The sequence below is a fragment of the Mycteria americana genome, chromosome 4, assembly GCF_035582795.1.
Source record: "Mycteria americana isolate JAX WOST 10 ecotype Jacksonville Zoo and Gardens chromosome 4, USCA_MyAme_1.0, whole genome shotgun sequence".
In the NCBI taxonomy this organism is placed as follows: Eukaryota; Metazoa; Chordata; class Aves; order Ciconiiformes; family Ciconiidae; genus Mycteria; species Mycteria americana.
In genome coordinates this window covers 8,574,676-8,590,907 of record NC_134368.1, presented here as the reverse complement: position 1 = coordinate 8,590,907, position 16,232 = coordinate 8,574,676, and the positions used below count along the sequence as shown (strand labels likewise).

Sequence of the window (16,232 nt, the reverse complement as noted above, 5' to 3'; positions counted from 1 at the left end):
GTAGTGACTCTAGTTCTCTCCTCTGCCTTCCCACTACTGAATAAAAGGAGGAGCAGATGAGCTTAAATGCTGAATATAGACAAAACATAATCAATTTGGAAAATTAGTAGTGTATGCTAGTGTTGGTTATAATATGTTATATCATATACAATTGTCAGTCAGTCTCAGATGCATAAGACTATTTAATTGTACTTTTAATTCCTTGTTTCCCCACACTTAATTATGTTAAAGGATACTATATCCTAGCCACTAGCATTAATCTTCAACATAAGTAATTCCTGTAATTGCGGTGGAGATTGCTTATAGAATTTGGCAAGGTGTAAAAATGCGCTGTATTACTGTGAGTGAGATGGGAGTGTAGTTGGCTGGAAATTTCTTAATGAAATGTCATGTTGGGAGATGTAGATTGATACCCAAATGTGGGGAAAAGAATTACCAATTAAACAATTTCTCTAGTCGAGTATGGAAGTTGTGATTGTGGGAAGATGGTCAGCAATGCCTTGGAGGCTAGATAGCTGTTTCCAGGAGCCCAATGGTGAGGGAGCCACAGTGGGAAATAATCTGGTAGTTATACTTTTAGGTATTTTTGTAGAGTTCAGTAGCATTTTCTGTTTTGCCAAGTAGGTATTCTAATAGCATCTTTTTTATAGCTACAATTTACAGCACTTGCAAGCTGATTTTGATCTGTAAAATGTAATATTGTGTTGTGGATGTGCATCCATGGATTCCCCATCATTGGAAATGTTCAAGATCAGGATGGATGGGGCTTTGAGCAACCTGATCTAGTGGAAGATGTCCCTGCCCACGGCAGTGGTGTTGGAAGTAGATGATCTTTAAAGGTCCCTTCCAACCCAAACCATTCTATGGTTTACAGGACTGTAGGTAAAGGTGCAAAGTTTGACAAAGGTGGCTTAAGTTAAAACATAAAGGGTAATAATTTTGAAGTAAATGGAACTTGTCACTCGTTTGGTCTCTTATCTTGTCTTATCACCAAGTTCTTAATGCTTAGTAAGGAGGGAAAACATTTTGGCAATATCTAGTGTTACAGCTGAAAAAAAAAAATTTTTTTATTCTTAATGTAGCTGTGCCTACTCATTAAAGAAATTTAGCTTTTCTGACCTCATGAACTTCTAAAAGATTTATGGACCAGATGTATAATTCTACTGATATCAGAATTGTCGAAGAAATGTAGAAAAGTTATAGCTAAATGTTATTAATGGTAATGTATAACTTGCACAATTCAGTATCTTTTTAAAGTTCATTCCTGGGAAATGCAGAGTAAATGCCATTTTACTATTTTTAGGTGGTGGCAATTGTCTTCTCTCATTAAACTGGGAGAAGGCAATGGTCCAGCATTTGGACTGCAATTTAAAAAAAAAATACACATGCAATTTATGTATGGCTATGTACAATTTTTTCAAAATACATTTTGTAATTTATGTGCTACTAAAAATGTAGTTTTATCAGGATACCTAAGTAAGCAATAGTTCACCCAGACCAGGTATCTTTTATTCTGACTGTAATGAGTTGCCATAGTCTTAAGAGTAGGAGCTATAGTAGCAAAGCTTTATCCTTGGTATTTTCTTTTTCAACCAGAGCATAACTGGAAACACAGTCTCTGGAAGTCTAATCATGCAGAGTCGTCTTTTTTTTTTTCTCCTAGTAATAGAGGAGAAATGATAATATCTGCAGTAGTTACTTGGTTAAATGGATAAACTTCCATTCTTTAAGTATCTAATTTGTATTCTAATTAACATGAAGTATTACAAGATTAATTTATACTTACCTGTCTTAAAAATGCTTTACATGAAGGAAGTCAGGTGTATCCAGTATAGTTCTGTAGCACTGCACATTTTGAAAATACTTGATGTTAGCTTTTTGTATGAAAAAAGTTTATATTCTAAGGTTTGTGAACAGTATAAAAAGCCTATTGTTGTGATACTGATACTGCTGATGGTATGTTGCTGCCACAGGACAGTAATATGGGCAAGCTAAAAATGTGGCCAAGAACTGTATTTGCCTAATATGAATAACGTTATTTCACTAAAATACTTATTAGGTATAAAAGCAGTTTTGAAGAAATGAGGTGCAATCATAATATTTAAATATTACTCCAACAGTTTACCGTTCAAGTGTAAAGTACTCAATCTCAAAAAATGTTTTCCCAGTACTTAACATGCTTTTGTACAGCAACATGTGTGCACATACACAACATAGTAGGCTTTCTGGTGCAGAGAAAAAACCAACCCAGGTCCCACAGTTCTCTTTCTAAACTTAATTAGCCTGTACTAACTTTCTAACCTAAATGTCCTTAGGCATGATTTCTTGCCCACTTTCAGAGTATAGCTTCTTTCTGTTTTTTCCCCACTCCTTCTTTTCCACTGAACAAGCATATGTTATTTTAATCAGTAGTTTTAAGCTGTAAAGCACAGGTTTTTGGAAATCCATGGGCTACTTCTAATAGTAGGAGATCTGTGACAGAGGAACCAGTTTCCCATGTGGAATATGCATGCAGTCCATGTGCCTGGCATTTTGATGTGGGTTGTGTCTTTTATGGTGGAGCAATAAATCAATAAAAGGTTAAAAGTAGTCTTTTCTCCCTGCTGGTTTGAATCCTTTCTAGCAATGGAGATTTGTGAAATGCACCAGTAATTGTTTCCTTTTGTAGAGAATTCATTAGCTGAGGCATTAGCCTTTTTTTTCTGTCATCAGCAATGACTAATTCTTTGCATCCTGTTATGCTCTCTCAGGTGCATTAAAACATTACATATTATTAATTTTGAGTTTCTGATTCAAATAATGAAAATCTTGCGTTTTGAATTGTTTTCTGTAGAGGCAGTTCAGTTTCGCTGCTGTTGTCTCTCAAAATCCCTAAGACTTTGTTTCATTCATTTACACATTTACACATTTATTCATTTTCATTCATTTTCATTCATTTACTGTCTCTTGCATCTGACTTTCCAAAAGGGAGGGAGGCTTTCAGCTCTTCAGCCTCTTCAGAAAAAATTGAGTGGAGATTGATCTTCTTTCAATGTAATTTTCTTTCATTTCAGACTTCAAAAAATACAGAAGTGATTACTTGAACGCTGATCTAACAACCCACTTATTTGACATTTTTAAATGGTTTTCATTTGGGAGTTTTAAAGTACTTTGTAAAACAGTAGGTATCGCAGTATCCCTGTGCATTGGGCTATGTCTATGTGTGTTGCTTTACAAACCAAACCAGCAGTGGATGAAATGAAGAATGCACCCAGCAGGTGGTATGTCTCAGGTCTGAGAGTAAGAGGCAAAGCCAGGAATTCAATGTATGAGTGAATCAAATTCTTAATCTTAGAAAGACCACACCAGTCTCTTAATTTTAATTTCCTTTAAATCTGTTCATGAGTAAGATTGAGGCTTGTCACAATGCCAGTCTTTCTGAAGACGCTTGTGCTGAATACCTGAAATGAAGTTTTTAGAAATACTGTTTGATGAGAAGCATAGCTGTAATATTGCTCAACGAGTGTTTTCTGATGCTAAGGATATATTTTTAATTTCACTTAAAATGTAGGTGTCTCAAGTAGCCTTTAATAGTTTTCTAATCATAGTTTGAGCTTCTGAATGAGGTTTTATTCATGACCTAGAAATCTGAGGTAGCAGAGATGCTTCCCATCTGTCTGTAGTCATACACATCTGCAGTAATACATTTTCAGTAGTGAGTAATTTTTGGCTTGTAGACAGATCTATAATTGAGAGAGAATGTTACTAAGGAAAAAAAAAGCTTTGGAAAAAAACCTCATGGTAAAGACAAATATCTCCTAAAAAGCCTATAATGACAGAATTATGATCACCACCTCTTCTACTGTTTTCACCACATTGCCTGTCAAAGGCCATTTTATAATCTTGTGCCATAAAAATAAGGGCTTATGATTATCAACGTATTACACTGTATTTTGGAAGACATTTTATTTGGTACTGAAGTAATTTGACTAAAACCATAGAAAGTACAAAAAAGTTATCCACAGTATTAAAAAATAGTGGACAATAGGTCAAAAACCCATAAGCTTTGTTTTTAATGGTGTGCTGACAAGGGGCATTCTTGGCCTTATTTTGAACATTTTTATCAACAGGAAAAAAACCCTTCACTGATAAAGATAGTAAAAACTGCTGATGCGATTAAAAAAAAGGAGGTGGAAGTGCTGCAGAGAAATCAAGTTTGCTTTGATAAGCTGTACTCTATCAAATTGTGTTCAGGTTTTAGGTCATAAATGCAGAATGAGGACTGTTGGCTGTACTTACAGGGCAGAGAACCCCATCCTAAAAAGAAGTAGCTTTCTTTGCACTGGTGATGAATAAACTGCTGAACCAAGTGCAAAGTCTTTTCATCTTAGGTGTGGTCCCAGAATGTATCTGAGGACTGGGAAGGAGAGAAGTAAAGGTTCTTCTGCATTGGACAGTGATGTAACTGCTCCTGCAAGGCTTTGTCTTGTTCTAGCACTCTCAGACTGGTACTTTAGTGACTTGCTGTTGAATTTAAGGATGTAAAGGTTTGACACAACTTAGGACCAGAAACATGACTTTCTAGGACAGTATCAAGGAGCTTGGTCTCTTCTGCAAGTAGATCAAGGGATGGCTTGGTGACGCCTAAGAGGTACCTGTGCAAAGAACATCAGGGAGTTCCATCTGCCTGGCAAAGCTATAAGAAAATATGATGACTGGAAGTTTAAGCTAAACTGACAGTTAAGCAAAACCAGCCAGTAATAAAGGACACTTGCTGTTGGAAGAGCTTACCATGTACTATAGCAGAGTCAACGGCACTGGCAGTTTTTTAATTATGATTATTTTCTAGGTGTCTCTTACAATCTATATTGGAGAGACTGTCAGTTTGATGATTGCAGCAGTATCTTTTAGGCATAATAGTACTAACTCGTTTCCATTTTATTTTGTCTTAAGATTTTTTTTTGTGCATCCCTGTGAGCTGCAGACCTCACTTTCTGCATGGCTGGATCAGTCCATTTTTGTAGTATATCTCTGCATTTGCTGACAATGTAAGGTGTGCCTGTATGTCAGAAGGGACTGCAGGTCCATCTGTCCTGTGTCCTGTCTCCAAGAGTGGCCACTAGTGTATGCTTAAGGAAAGTATCATGTTTGTACTGCTCTTGCTCTTCATGAAGCATCTCCTTCATAGCAACTGTTGGATGCTGAGCTAAATGGACATTTGGTCAGTGTAAAATAGTGCAGTGATTGCTACATATGAGGACAAAGCAAGCATGCGCTGACATTTTTCTTGCCTTTGGCATTTACCTGCTTATGGATTTCTGACCTGGGTTTGCGTTGTGACCATTATTATCAGTGATCGCTGATGGGTGTTCCATAAACTTGTCTAATTCCTTTTAAGAACCACTTAAAGTTTTGGCATCCGTGATACCTGTGACACCAGATTTTACAATTTAATTACATACTCCATGACAAAGCTTCCTGTTGTTTTTAATATGCTGGCTTACTATTTCACTGTGTGCTCCCTAGACATTGAATGGAGACATGGTGCATATTTTATATGCATTTGGTGTATTCCCCACAGTCGTGTCTTCTTCAGGCTGGGGAGTACCAGCGCATTTCTTTTTCTCCTTTTTCAGCAAGCTATTCCATGCCTTAGACCGTACTTACTGCCTGTCCTGGCACTTTTTCTAGTTCTCCATCTTTTTTGAGATAGGTGCATCTTAGATTTAGGTAATGCCATTATCATGTTTGGGGTTTTAGTCCTTTTCTGAATAGTATCTAACATTCTTTTTGGTGTCTAATTCAGTAATCGCTTCACTTTTGTGATTAATTTATTGATCTTGAAGCTCTCTGTGTAGTTTCTCTTAGACTGTACTGACATCTAATGGCAAGGCAAAGTGGCTTAACCACACTTAATGACAAGATAAATTGTCTGACTGGCAAATATAATTATATATTTTCCTCTTAATTCAGTATTAATTTTTGTAAGACAAGATGAAATAACTTCAATTTTTGCATAGAAACTCTGACCTAGTACTTTTTCTTCTGGCAAATGATCTTTTTGTTCTGCTCTTTGGGCCACACATTTTTAAATGTAGTTTAGATCTTTGCAAGACTAGTTTTGAGTAGAGTGAAAGTTATGTGATGGTTTTATACTGCAGAATTTTTTAGTATAAGTCACAGTATGTCCAGAAAAGGATAGCAGCATGAAATAAAATGTAAGAACAAATACTGTCCTGCATAACTTCAGAACAGGATGTTCCAGCGTTGTTGTAGCAGTCTTACTAGTGCTGCATTTTGAAGAAGCATGCAAACAAAAGTCTTTGTCCTCTTTTTCTCATCCTCCTATTTGAGGTTCCTCTATATTTTTAACTGGGCATTGTGCAAACTCCTAGTGATAAGTACTGTTGAATAATACTTTTGAACTTTAGAAAGAAAAAAAATTGAGTTCAGATATTAATCTTAAAGTTATATTCTATGTTTAGGTGTAGTACACTGTGTAACTCGAGCGAGACATAAGTTTCATCTAACATCCATTATGAACGACCATTCCCCTGATCCAAAATTTTTGTTTTATTCAGAACCAGTACTGCTGCTACTGACATTAGAAATGTTCAACTACAAATTGTAGAGCTTTTTCAAGTAGAATGTTTCTCTCACATCATCAATGTTATTTTTCCCTTTCTCAGTTAGAGCCCATCTCTTGTCATAGCCTCAGAAAGTTGACTTCTTTACTATGTAAATGCACCTTTGCTTTTATTTGAACATTAAGCTAATTTCTCTGACTTAGCATTTTTACATGTCATTTTACTTTCTGCTCTTGATCAACTTGATACTCTTTTGCCAAACACAAGATAAGTTGTTTTGTACTAGACAAGTATTTTGAAATTTAGATAAATTTCCATTTCTCAGTAATAGCTTTCTCGCAGTCTAAGTTGTCTTCAGCATATGTCATAGCCTGCCCTTTTCCCACAAAAGGGCAAAACCTGAAACTTGAAACTTAATTTCTAAGGAACATCAATAATTGTTGTAGAGTGAGTCATTCTTACTTGTGGGTTGTGCATTGAGTTAGGTTTGCAGAAAAGCTTACTACTTCATGCTTTGGGAAGAGTCAAGTCCATAAAATGGATTTCAGAATTCCAGAGCATATGGTTTAAATTTGTAGTCTGGTGCTCTGCTTTTAGCTGCACAAGCTGGGGAACCGGTTGTGGTACAGAATATCTCAGATGCTAGGAATATCTGACATCTAGCCATGAAGCACTCAAAGCATTCAAACATCAATGGACGAGGGGAAGAGAAACAAAAAACCCCAAAACTATGTTGTTTCTCACCTGTTCAGGTGAACAAATGTGAGGTAAGGTATTCACATTGGTGGTCATACAGTTGCAACAATAGTCATTGCAGAAGGCATCCTTCTGCTTGGTGAGCAGCCACAGTTGCCCTGAGCACACCGTCCGGCTCACTGATGACTGACTGTTTTGCCATGAAATCTTGGGTGTGGTTGACTTGGATGTAAGGAAGAAGTTTTTTATGATAATGGTGGTGAGACACGGCAACAGTCACACAGAGAAGTTGTGGAAGCTCCATCACTGGAAGTGTTCAAGGTCAGGTTGGATGGGGCTTTGAGCAACCTGATCTAGTGAAAGATGTCCATGTCCGTGGCAGGAGGATTGGACTAGATGATCCGTTTACTATCTGAAACAAGCAGTTACTGCCAAATGTATAATTATTTGGGATAATTAAAATATATATAACAAGAGGAACAACATTTTCATTATCTTTATTTATTGCTTTCAGGGCTCTGCAGAATGGACATTTTGAGGCTTGTGAGGTGTCATGGAAAATAGAGATCGTATCGATTTGGGTGGGAAGAAAACAAACATTTAATTTCAGTCATCAAAAACTGATGGCAATGGAATATGCAATATAAACTTACTTAACATTTTTCTTACAATGGCCTTATTTTATACCTTGTGAAAGTCGATAGTAGAAAGAAAAAAATATTTCAGTAACTCAATGTAGTTTCAGACCAAAGAGCATATATTAGAATGGTTAAATTAAATGAAGATTGAGATTCCTAAGGGTAACATGATACTTCCTGACCTTATTCTCGATGTGTTAATGATCTATCAGTCTGTTCTGTGAATTTCATTTCTCTTTTGGATTTCTTATGCTTCACCATCTGATTTGGGACAGGGTACAAATCCTTTCATGCATCGGAAGCTGACAGTGAGGCAAAGGTAGAAATCAGCCTTTTGCCATTCCGAGCTGTATAGGTAAAAGTCTGTGCTCCGAAGAGTTTATACTCTGAATCTTTGCGTGTGGGGGCTAACTAATGAGAGGTTATGCATGGTACACTTCACAATTTTTCTGGTAGACTTTCCCCACCTGTTCAAATTTAGTAGAAACATTATCTGGTCCACACAGATTTCTCCATTAGACTGATGCAAAGGGAAATGGTCCTGCACTGCATGGTGCAACCTTTTGGGTTTGATGGCAGTCTTTCCTAGTAATTTGGTGTTTGTCTCAATGTACAAGTATGTGTATAATTAGCCTACTAGTTTGCCTTTTTAAAAAATTTTAATTTCTTAGTTTGCTTCCTTTTCACCCTCTTTCTCTGGAGATAAGATGGTAGGTTTTGAATGGGCCTTGCTTCAAATCTTGTCACTCGCAGCTTATGTTTATCCTTTACTCCATTACCAGTGTTATCTGCTTTGACAACTGAAAGCAAAGTTGACTTATTTACTTAGCATTCCTGTTTTAGCTTGTAGGATTTGTTCACTCTCCTATTAAAATGTTGGAGATTCCCTTTTCCTTTTATCTTGAAGTCTCAGAAAGAGTAAAGTTCTTCCTTTCTCAAGAATGAGTTAATGCTCCAGGTTGCAATACCCAGAGGCACATTGTCTTTAAGAATATTTTCAAACACTGGAATCATCTGCTTAACTGAAAGAAAAAGCTCTAATATTCTTTTTGACAGTGTATGTTTTAATCTAAAATTTGTACTGCTCAAAAGAGTTCTGTACGTTAGTGGTATCTCAGATGGCTTTGTAGCTAATACTTGGCACGATAAGCAATGTATATTCTTAAATCACTTGGATTCTCACTTTATCTTAAAATATTGAACTATGGAAGTTTGCTCTTAAATACTATCTGATATTTTGTGTTCTGATTTTTAATTCATTAGGCAGCATGCTTGTATTTTTAGTGAATTTCTCAAATACAATTATTCATGTTGTGGTTTAGTAATTGCAGTAACTAATGCTCCCATAATTATAAGGCTTTTGTTTTGCTGGGAAATGCTTCCCATATCATCATCTTCTCTTTGTGTTAGAACATGAAGTATAATAAAACTGTATGAGGGTTAAATTTAGAACTGTGTTAATGTGTTAATTTAATTTTTTGCTCAAAAATTTTTTTTTAAACTTATGACATGTTACTATGAATGTAGTAGCTTACTATGAATAAAAATAATTTTAAAACAATGTTTAAGAGAAAAAACTACTTGATTTATATGGTATGCTTTGAAGCTACTGTAGACAGATAGAAAACATCTGGTGACACTTTCAGTGGTAGGTCAGTAGTTACAGATGGTCTGTTTTTTACAGCTGTCATCCAGCTTTGTACGTAGAATGACTACAGTGGAAAAATCTTTTGCTGAATGAACAAACAAAACAGCACAGGGAGGCCAGCAGGCATATATGTTTCTACAAGACGGGAAATTAAATAAGCTATAAAAATTTAAACCAAGACTAGCATTTAAAATGTTCATTGTATTCTGGTTTCTGTTTCTTATCCTCTAGATCTTTCTATGTGACTATTGAAGGAAGTAGATTATAAAACAGAAGTGATAAGCAAATAAATTTAAGACTCGTTTAGGACTGATCCTCTACACCAGTTTGAAGTGTTGGCTTAGGGAAAGGCAGGTGGCTATATAGCTAGCTTTTAAGGTTTTAAAATGCATGCTAGATTTTATGTAACGCTTCTGCAGTCTTATAACAGAGCCACACTCAATATTGAAGAATGGTGTATTTTGTAAGAATAATCAATGTTGGAAAATGTAATAGAAAATTTCTAAAATGGCAACATTCTTTCTGTTTTTTAAAGAGAAAAAACTGGGCTTCTGCATTTTTCATCAATTTTTCTTCCTCCCGTTCATGATGGGATGTTATATTCAGCTGGAACCAGACATTATGCAAAACAGCAGAAGAATCTTGAAGTTGAGGATAAAGAAAAAGAGGTGTGGAGGGAAAGTGAAGAGGATGATGAGGCTGTATAAAGTGTTAAAAGCATGATGAATAGTGCACATTAACTCAATTTTTAAATGACAATTAACACAAAGAAAGGAACTTTGTTAAAAGTCCAAATGCACCAAGCAGGGTAGTGCTGGTGAAGATACCTGTTTTAATGCGAATGTGCAGTTCTTGATATTCAAAATATTTTTCTTTATCATTTCACTTGAGGTGCTTGAATCTTCATAATAAGTTGATGAAATGTGCCTATGTTTTGGTTTGAGAAAAGTTTTGCCTCTAGAAAGAAACAAGCAGATTTCTAGGTTCAGTCACTTGTAAGGCCATTTAATGCTATCCACTGATGTTGAAAGCTGTTGGGCAGGAATAAAAAGAAACAGGGAAGTGGATTATTTGGCTCGTTTTAATGTGCACTGTGCTTGTAATACAGTGTTCTCTGAGTTTGGTTCTCAAAGTCTATTGAGATATTTAAAAGAGGATAGAAGTGGTGCTCTGATTATGCTTTTTAGAGGATCTGTATACTTAGCTTTACCCCATCCACTTGCTCGTGTGCATTTTATAATCTACCTATTTGATTAGATTCTTGTTGAGGGATTTTTTGTCTCTCTCTCTCCCCATCGCCCCTCCCTGCTTCTCAGTGGTTTGGCTTAAAATGCAGACTGCCTCTTGCAATACCCTTATGTTGTCTTGCCCAGCTACACGGTATCTGAAAAGTGCTTAGCTGTATTTGCTGCCAAAGAGCTTGCCTAGTCATGCATAAACCTGTTTTAAATGCCATTTGGTTGATATAGATGTTGGCATTCTGTCTTGTCACCGTGATGCATTTCCTCGGGTCTATGCCCCTTGAATTGTTTCCTTCAACTTCCAAGTATCAAACTCTGGTTTACTTTATCATCAAAAGCTTAAATGTTAAGAATGAAAAGAGTATTTTCTCGATGGCTGCAAGTGTTAGGATGCAAAAGTGTATGTATGGCTTTACTGCTTCATTCCAGGTGGCCACATTTCTGTCATTTTATGGGAAGCGTGTACCTGTGCCTGCCCAAGATATCTTCCTTAGCTGGCAGTGTGTTCAGTGAAGGGGGGGAACGTATCTGAGAGTCAAAAGGCAGAAAACAGCACCTGTCTTGGAGCATGTCTTACCCTGGTTGGTTTGAGCTGTGCTGTGCGCTTGCATCTTTACGTGTTTAGAAGACAGTTTGTTGTGAAATACCAGATTACCTAACGTGATTTAAGAACTTTGTGTTTTTTCTTAGTTGTTTAAATTACATTTAGATCATCTTTCTGGAAAGAGGTGGAAAAAAAAAAAAATCTGTATTTTAAAGTTGAAGAAGTTTATCTTTCTGTTCACAGGTGAAATTAAGTTTCTAAAGGACAGTAAGCATTTCTGACTTGTGGCTGGCTTGAGAAGACTGTCACCAAACTGTGTGGAGACGTTCTTTGAGCTTCCCCTCTTATGTCTCTAATGGACAAACACAAAGTGAAGCGGCAACGTCTGGATCGCATATTTGAAGGTTAGACATTTCAATTTCTGATGTTAACTGCGTCAATTAATTTCATGGATTACTGATATTTCTGGAGACTGGAACTCTTTTCTTTTGGTTATTCAGTGTATTTTTAATTGAGTTGCAGTTCCTGTTGGGATTATATTAACTGTGCACAAATGCTGGTTTTGGGTGAAAACAGAACTAGACAGCTAAAAGCAACTAGTGCGTGAACTCTGTACTATTCTACAGTTAAGTTTGCTTTTGACTCAGTATTCTACAATATTCTACCCAAACATTGTGAAAGATTGCGGTTTTATATAAAATAACAGTCGCAAAAGGATAAGATGACCACACAGTGCTCTCTAGGGTCTTTCTCTACAGGCATGCTTCATATAGATTGATTTAACAGCCTGTATCTTATCCTAGGAAGGAAGTAGAAAATAAAATGAAAATAAACCAAAACAAAAATCCTGGAAGACCCCCAAACTTTAATGAGTATTAATAAAAATACCCTGAATTCCAGTGAAAGGAGTGTAATCATTTGGGTCAATCGTTTCACCTTAAGTCACAAATGACTGAGTTGTATATTCCTAGTATTCTTTACTCATTTGCTTTTAGAGTTGGTGTGAAAGCAGGTCGAGGGATAAGGTGTACTATTTTAAAGAATATATAGGAATGATTGGAGCTAAATGAATTTTTTTATTAAAATGCTAGCTTCTCTTTAAAAAGCAAGGGAATAGTTAATTTCTTTACTAACCCATTTTGATACAATGGGAGAAAGTGTACAGACTTCTGGGCACATGGTCTCTGCATTATGTCTAATGCTGAAGCAGTGAACTGCAGTTGAAACATTTGCTCCTCCACGCATTGGTCTTGAGACTTTTTTCTAGCAGCTGTGTTGGTGTAAGCAGTCCCTGGCAGCTGATTTCTGTCCTTGTTTTTTCCCCTTCCTTTGTGCCAATATAAGTGTAACCATATAATGAGCTAGATTGAGAAGATGACTCATACTAAAAATAAACTTTTTTGTTGATATATTTTCCATTTAGGTAAATTCCTCAGTCCAGGTCACTGTTCAGCTGACAAAGTAGTTGCATTAAAGGGGGCAGTTGGAAAGGATCAACGAGGGGTGCTGGGACTGTTTACCCTGACGTAACCAGAGAAAGAGACATTTCATCAAAGTATCAAAGGGTGCAGTTCCACATTTAGTTTAGATGATTAATCTTCCTGTTAGTCTCTATTAAAACCAGCCAAGCCTGCCCCAATTGCCAGGTCCAAACTGTTCTCGTGTCCCACCTAGACTGGTTGGCCAAGCGGTCAGTTGAATCTGCTCACCGGAGACTAATCCCTGCTCAGAGAAATGGGGAACTGGCTGCTGAGGATGGGGAATTTGGGAAGGCTGCCCCTCATTCTGGGTAGCTCTGAAGTCGGATCAGCTGGAAATGACCTAGGAGTGTGCTGGTGCAGTGCATGGTCCTCTCCTCTGTTCCCAGTCTCAAGTCCTCATCCTAGGATCTTTGTATCTGACCCCTCAATAAAAAATACAGAATGCTAACTCTCTTTTTTTGCCTGTGTTAGTGAGCTGAATTGGCAAACTGTGAGGAGGATGGAGAAACCTGTCTCTCTTGATGGCAGCCGGCAGTTACATCAGGTCACCCCACTTCGTGGAATTTCAGCCTCCTTTTAGGCTTATTATATTGATCAATGGGACAATGTAAGAGGAAAATAGAGTCTGTGATGATGAGGCAAGGAATGTTGTCAGGGACAGAGGTGACAGACCAGTAGCCACTGTGTCTGTTTAAAATAGCAGTGGCTTCCCCCAGGCTGCGTGTTTCACATCTAGTGATGCTGTTCAATCAGCGCCTTTTGTCTGGCTTGTTTTTCCCAGTCCTGCACAATCCGCTGCATCCTACTGGTAAAATCCGTGTGGCCATGCAGTGTAGGGAATTGATCCAGTTGAGAAATAATGTAGGAAAAAAGGTTTTTTAGCCACCTCTACTTCCTAGTCCCATTTACCATATGCTAGACAAATAGCCGTGTTGGAAAAATAGAGTGGGAAGACCAGGCAGAAGATGATCAAGAGGAGAGGGGGTGAAACAATGGATATGGAAAAATGCTTGAAGTTTTATGGTCACGGGAATCCAATTTGGCTCTTTAAAATGTCCAAGCTGTATTCTGCTCTTGACTGTCTGTGTGTTCAAATTTCCAAATGTTCTTTGAGGTTTGTAAACATGTCTCTGGCTGATGTTTTTAAATCACTATCCCTGCAACTGTGTAAAGTGGGATAAAAACTAAGGGGTTGGTTTGTTTTAAAAAGGCTTTTCCCTACATATGGTCCTGTTCAGGTTTAAAAATTAAATATGCAGAGTTGTTCTCTGATAATATGCCTCCCATAACACAACCTAAATATTTTATATTTTAGAAATATGCATAACGTTTTACAAAGCTCAGGAAATTTAATGAGCTGTATAGCTATTAAAGGTGGTTTATCTTCTGTCAGCTGTTTTGTTCATCAGTTTGTGTAGAGCTTTCTTCTCTTAACCTTTTATCTCAGAAGAGAATTATTTTTAAGATGCCTTTTCTTTTTGTTGCAAGTTCCACTTAAAAACAGGTTACAATGATTTACTATTACTATTACTAACTGTATATTTTTTCATAAATTGCTTAGCATAAACTTGTGATGGGCAGACATGAATACATTATTATATCCATAAAGAGATGCCAGTGTCATTCTGGTGGTGACATAGAGCATTTAATTGCTGTTTGTATCCCTGTTTGAGGAGGGGCTGATAATGAGTTGAAATTCAGTTTCTGAAAAATGGGTGGTGTGGGCCTGATTCTCCAAATGCAATGCTCATGTTAAGCACACGTGCACAGGGCTGCACACAGCTTTTTCTGTGGAGTTAATGGATTGCCACAAATGCTCTTGTAAGTTAGATAACTGTGCATGCAAAATGTTATTTGAATTGAACTGCTTTCCTGTGGCTTTAGATAATTTGCACACTTGCTTATAGTAACTTATCATGCAAATTAAGCAACAAATTGAACAGGCATCACTGGATTTACTATTACCTTGTGAGTTAATGATAGTATGGTAGTAGTACTACTAAATTTCAGTTGATACTCAATGCAGAAAAAAACCTGATTCTATTACTTTGGGAGCAATTAGTTCTCTTTTATTGTAGCTGAGTAAGTAATTTTGACTCTGAGGTACCTATGATTCCCTTCAGTGATTTCTTAAATATGAAATTGAATATTTGCTTTTAGTCCTGAAGCTGTTTGCAGTTATATTTTCTTGCACATTTCAATGGTCTGCCATCTTCTTACGTATATCGTCTCAAAAAGAGTGGTATAAAATGTGCTTTGTCATCCCAGTTTATATAGTTCTAAAAACTAGAGTTTACTTAGATGATGGAAATTGAAGACTGTCCCTTGAAAAAGCCAAATACTAAATTCTGGGTTCTAACTTACATCAGTAGCTGTGAATTATACTTAGGCATAAAGACATGATTCTAGGCACTCTGAGATGCTAATATTAAACTCACTTCACAATTTATAAAATAACATTTAGGATTCTTCCCTTGAAGATAAATAGTATCAAGGCATGTGAGAGATTAATTAGTTACTGATTATATTGTTCTTTGTCCCCCTCTCCGGTGACGCTCGTGATTGCAAAGCATAATTATAGTAGTATACATTTGGCAGAACAGTTGGAAATGTCACAGTGCAAAAATAAAATGTGTTCATTTTGTGGGTAATTTGAAAAATTCTAAATGTTTTTGGCATTTTGAAAAGTTGTTATCTCTAATTAAGGTATTATTGTACTTTATATTGTAACAAAACTGTAAACAATGCTGTGTATTTGCTTATATTCTAGAACTCTTTAATTAAATGCGTGTATGTTTTACTGACCATTGCTTGGAAGTTACCTTGGGGATGTCTGACCTCTGTTGAATTTGCTGGGAGCTAATAGATGAAGTAGGAAGGCAACAGAAGGTGGCTGAAGTGCAAAGAAAATTCTACGTCATCTGAATTGTCTGTGAACGGGCTTGATGAACATAGTGAATTTTCTCTAAATACATTACACTGTATAATACATAGTGCTCAGTCAGCCACTGCTTTTGCTGGGTTTCCAAACTTTAGGAAACTCTTTAAAGGGGAGAGCTTAGGGACATCAGTGGAACCAGGAGGAGGAGACGGGTGTCTCCTCTTGCATTTCTTCTCGCTTGTTTACACAGGTATTAGGGATTAAACAACTACATCACGATACTGGAAATGTAACTGCAAAATTGAGAGTGACTTTTCCAGTTTGATGATTGCTTGAAACCAGAAATTTCTTTCCAGAGCATCTCATGTGATACTTATAGCAAAGACTGTAGTGTATGCAAGTACAAGAAGTCTGTGAAGACCCTATATGCCCCTAGACAGATGTTGTATGTTTTTCTAGTTCTGGTTTTGAGGAAGAAAAAAGCAGCTTTGCACACCTCAGCGCTTCTCGACAATCATTACAAAACTTTTTCCTTTT

The 16,232-nt window shown here is 36.8% G+C and overlaps 1 protein-coding gene across 3 annotated transcripts in view; it reads left to right on the top strand.

The window, feature by feature from the left end:
- CTBP1 (C-terminal binding protein 1) overlaps positions 1-16,232 on the top strand; it is a 251,981-nt gene that overhangs the window by 45,438 nt on the left and 190,311 nt on the right. The window contains exon 2 of one of the 3 annotated variants that reach the window (XM_075499566.1): positions 11,577-11,737. In XM_075499566.1, the coding sequence (XP_075355681.1) occupies positions 11,680-11,737 (58 nt within the window). In that variant the 5' untranslated portion in view covers positions 11,577-11,679. Of the gene's footprint in view, positions 1-11,576; positions 11,738-16,232 lie in introns of those variants that run through there. The other 2 variants (XM_075499572.1, XM_075499569.1) reach the window with 2 other exon arrangements.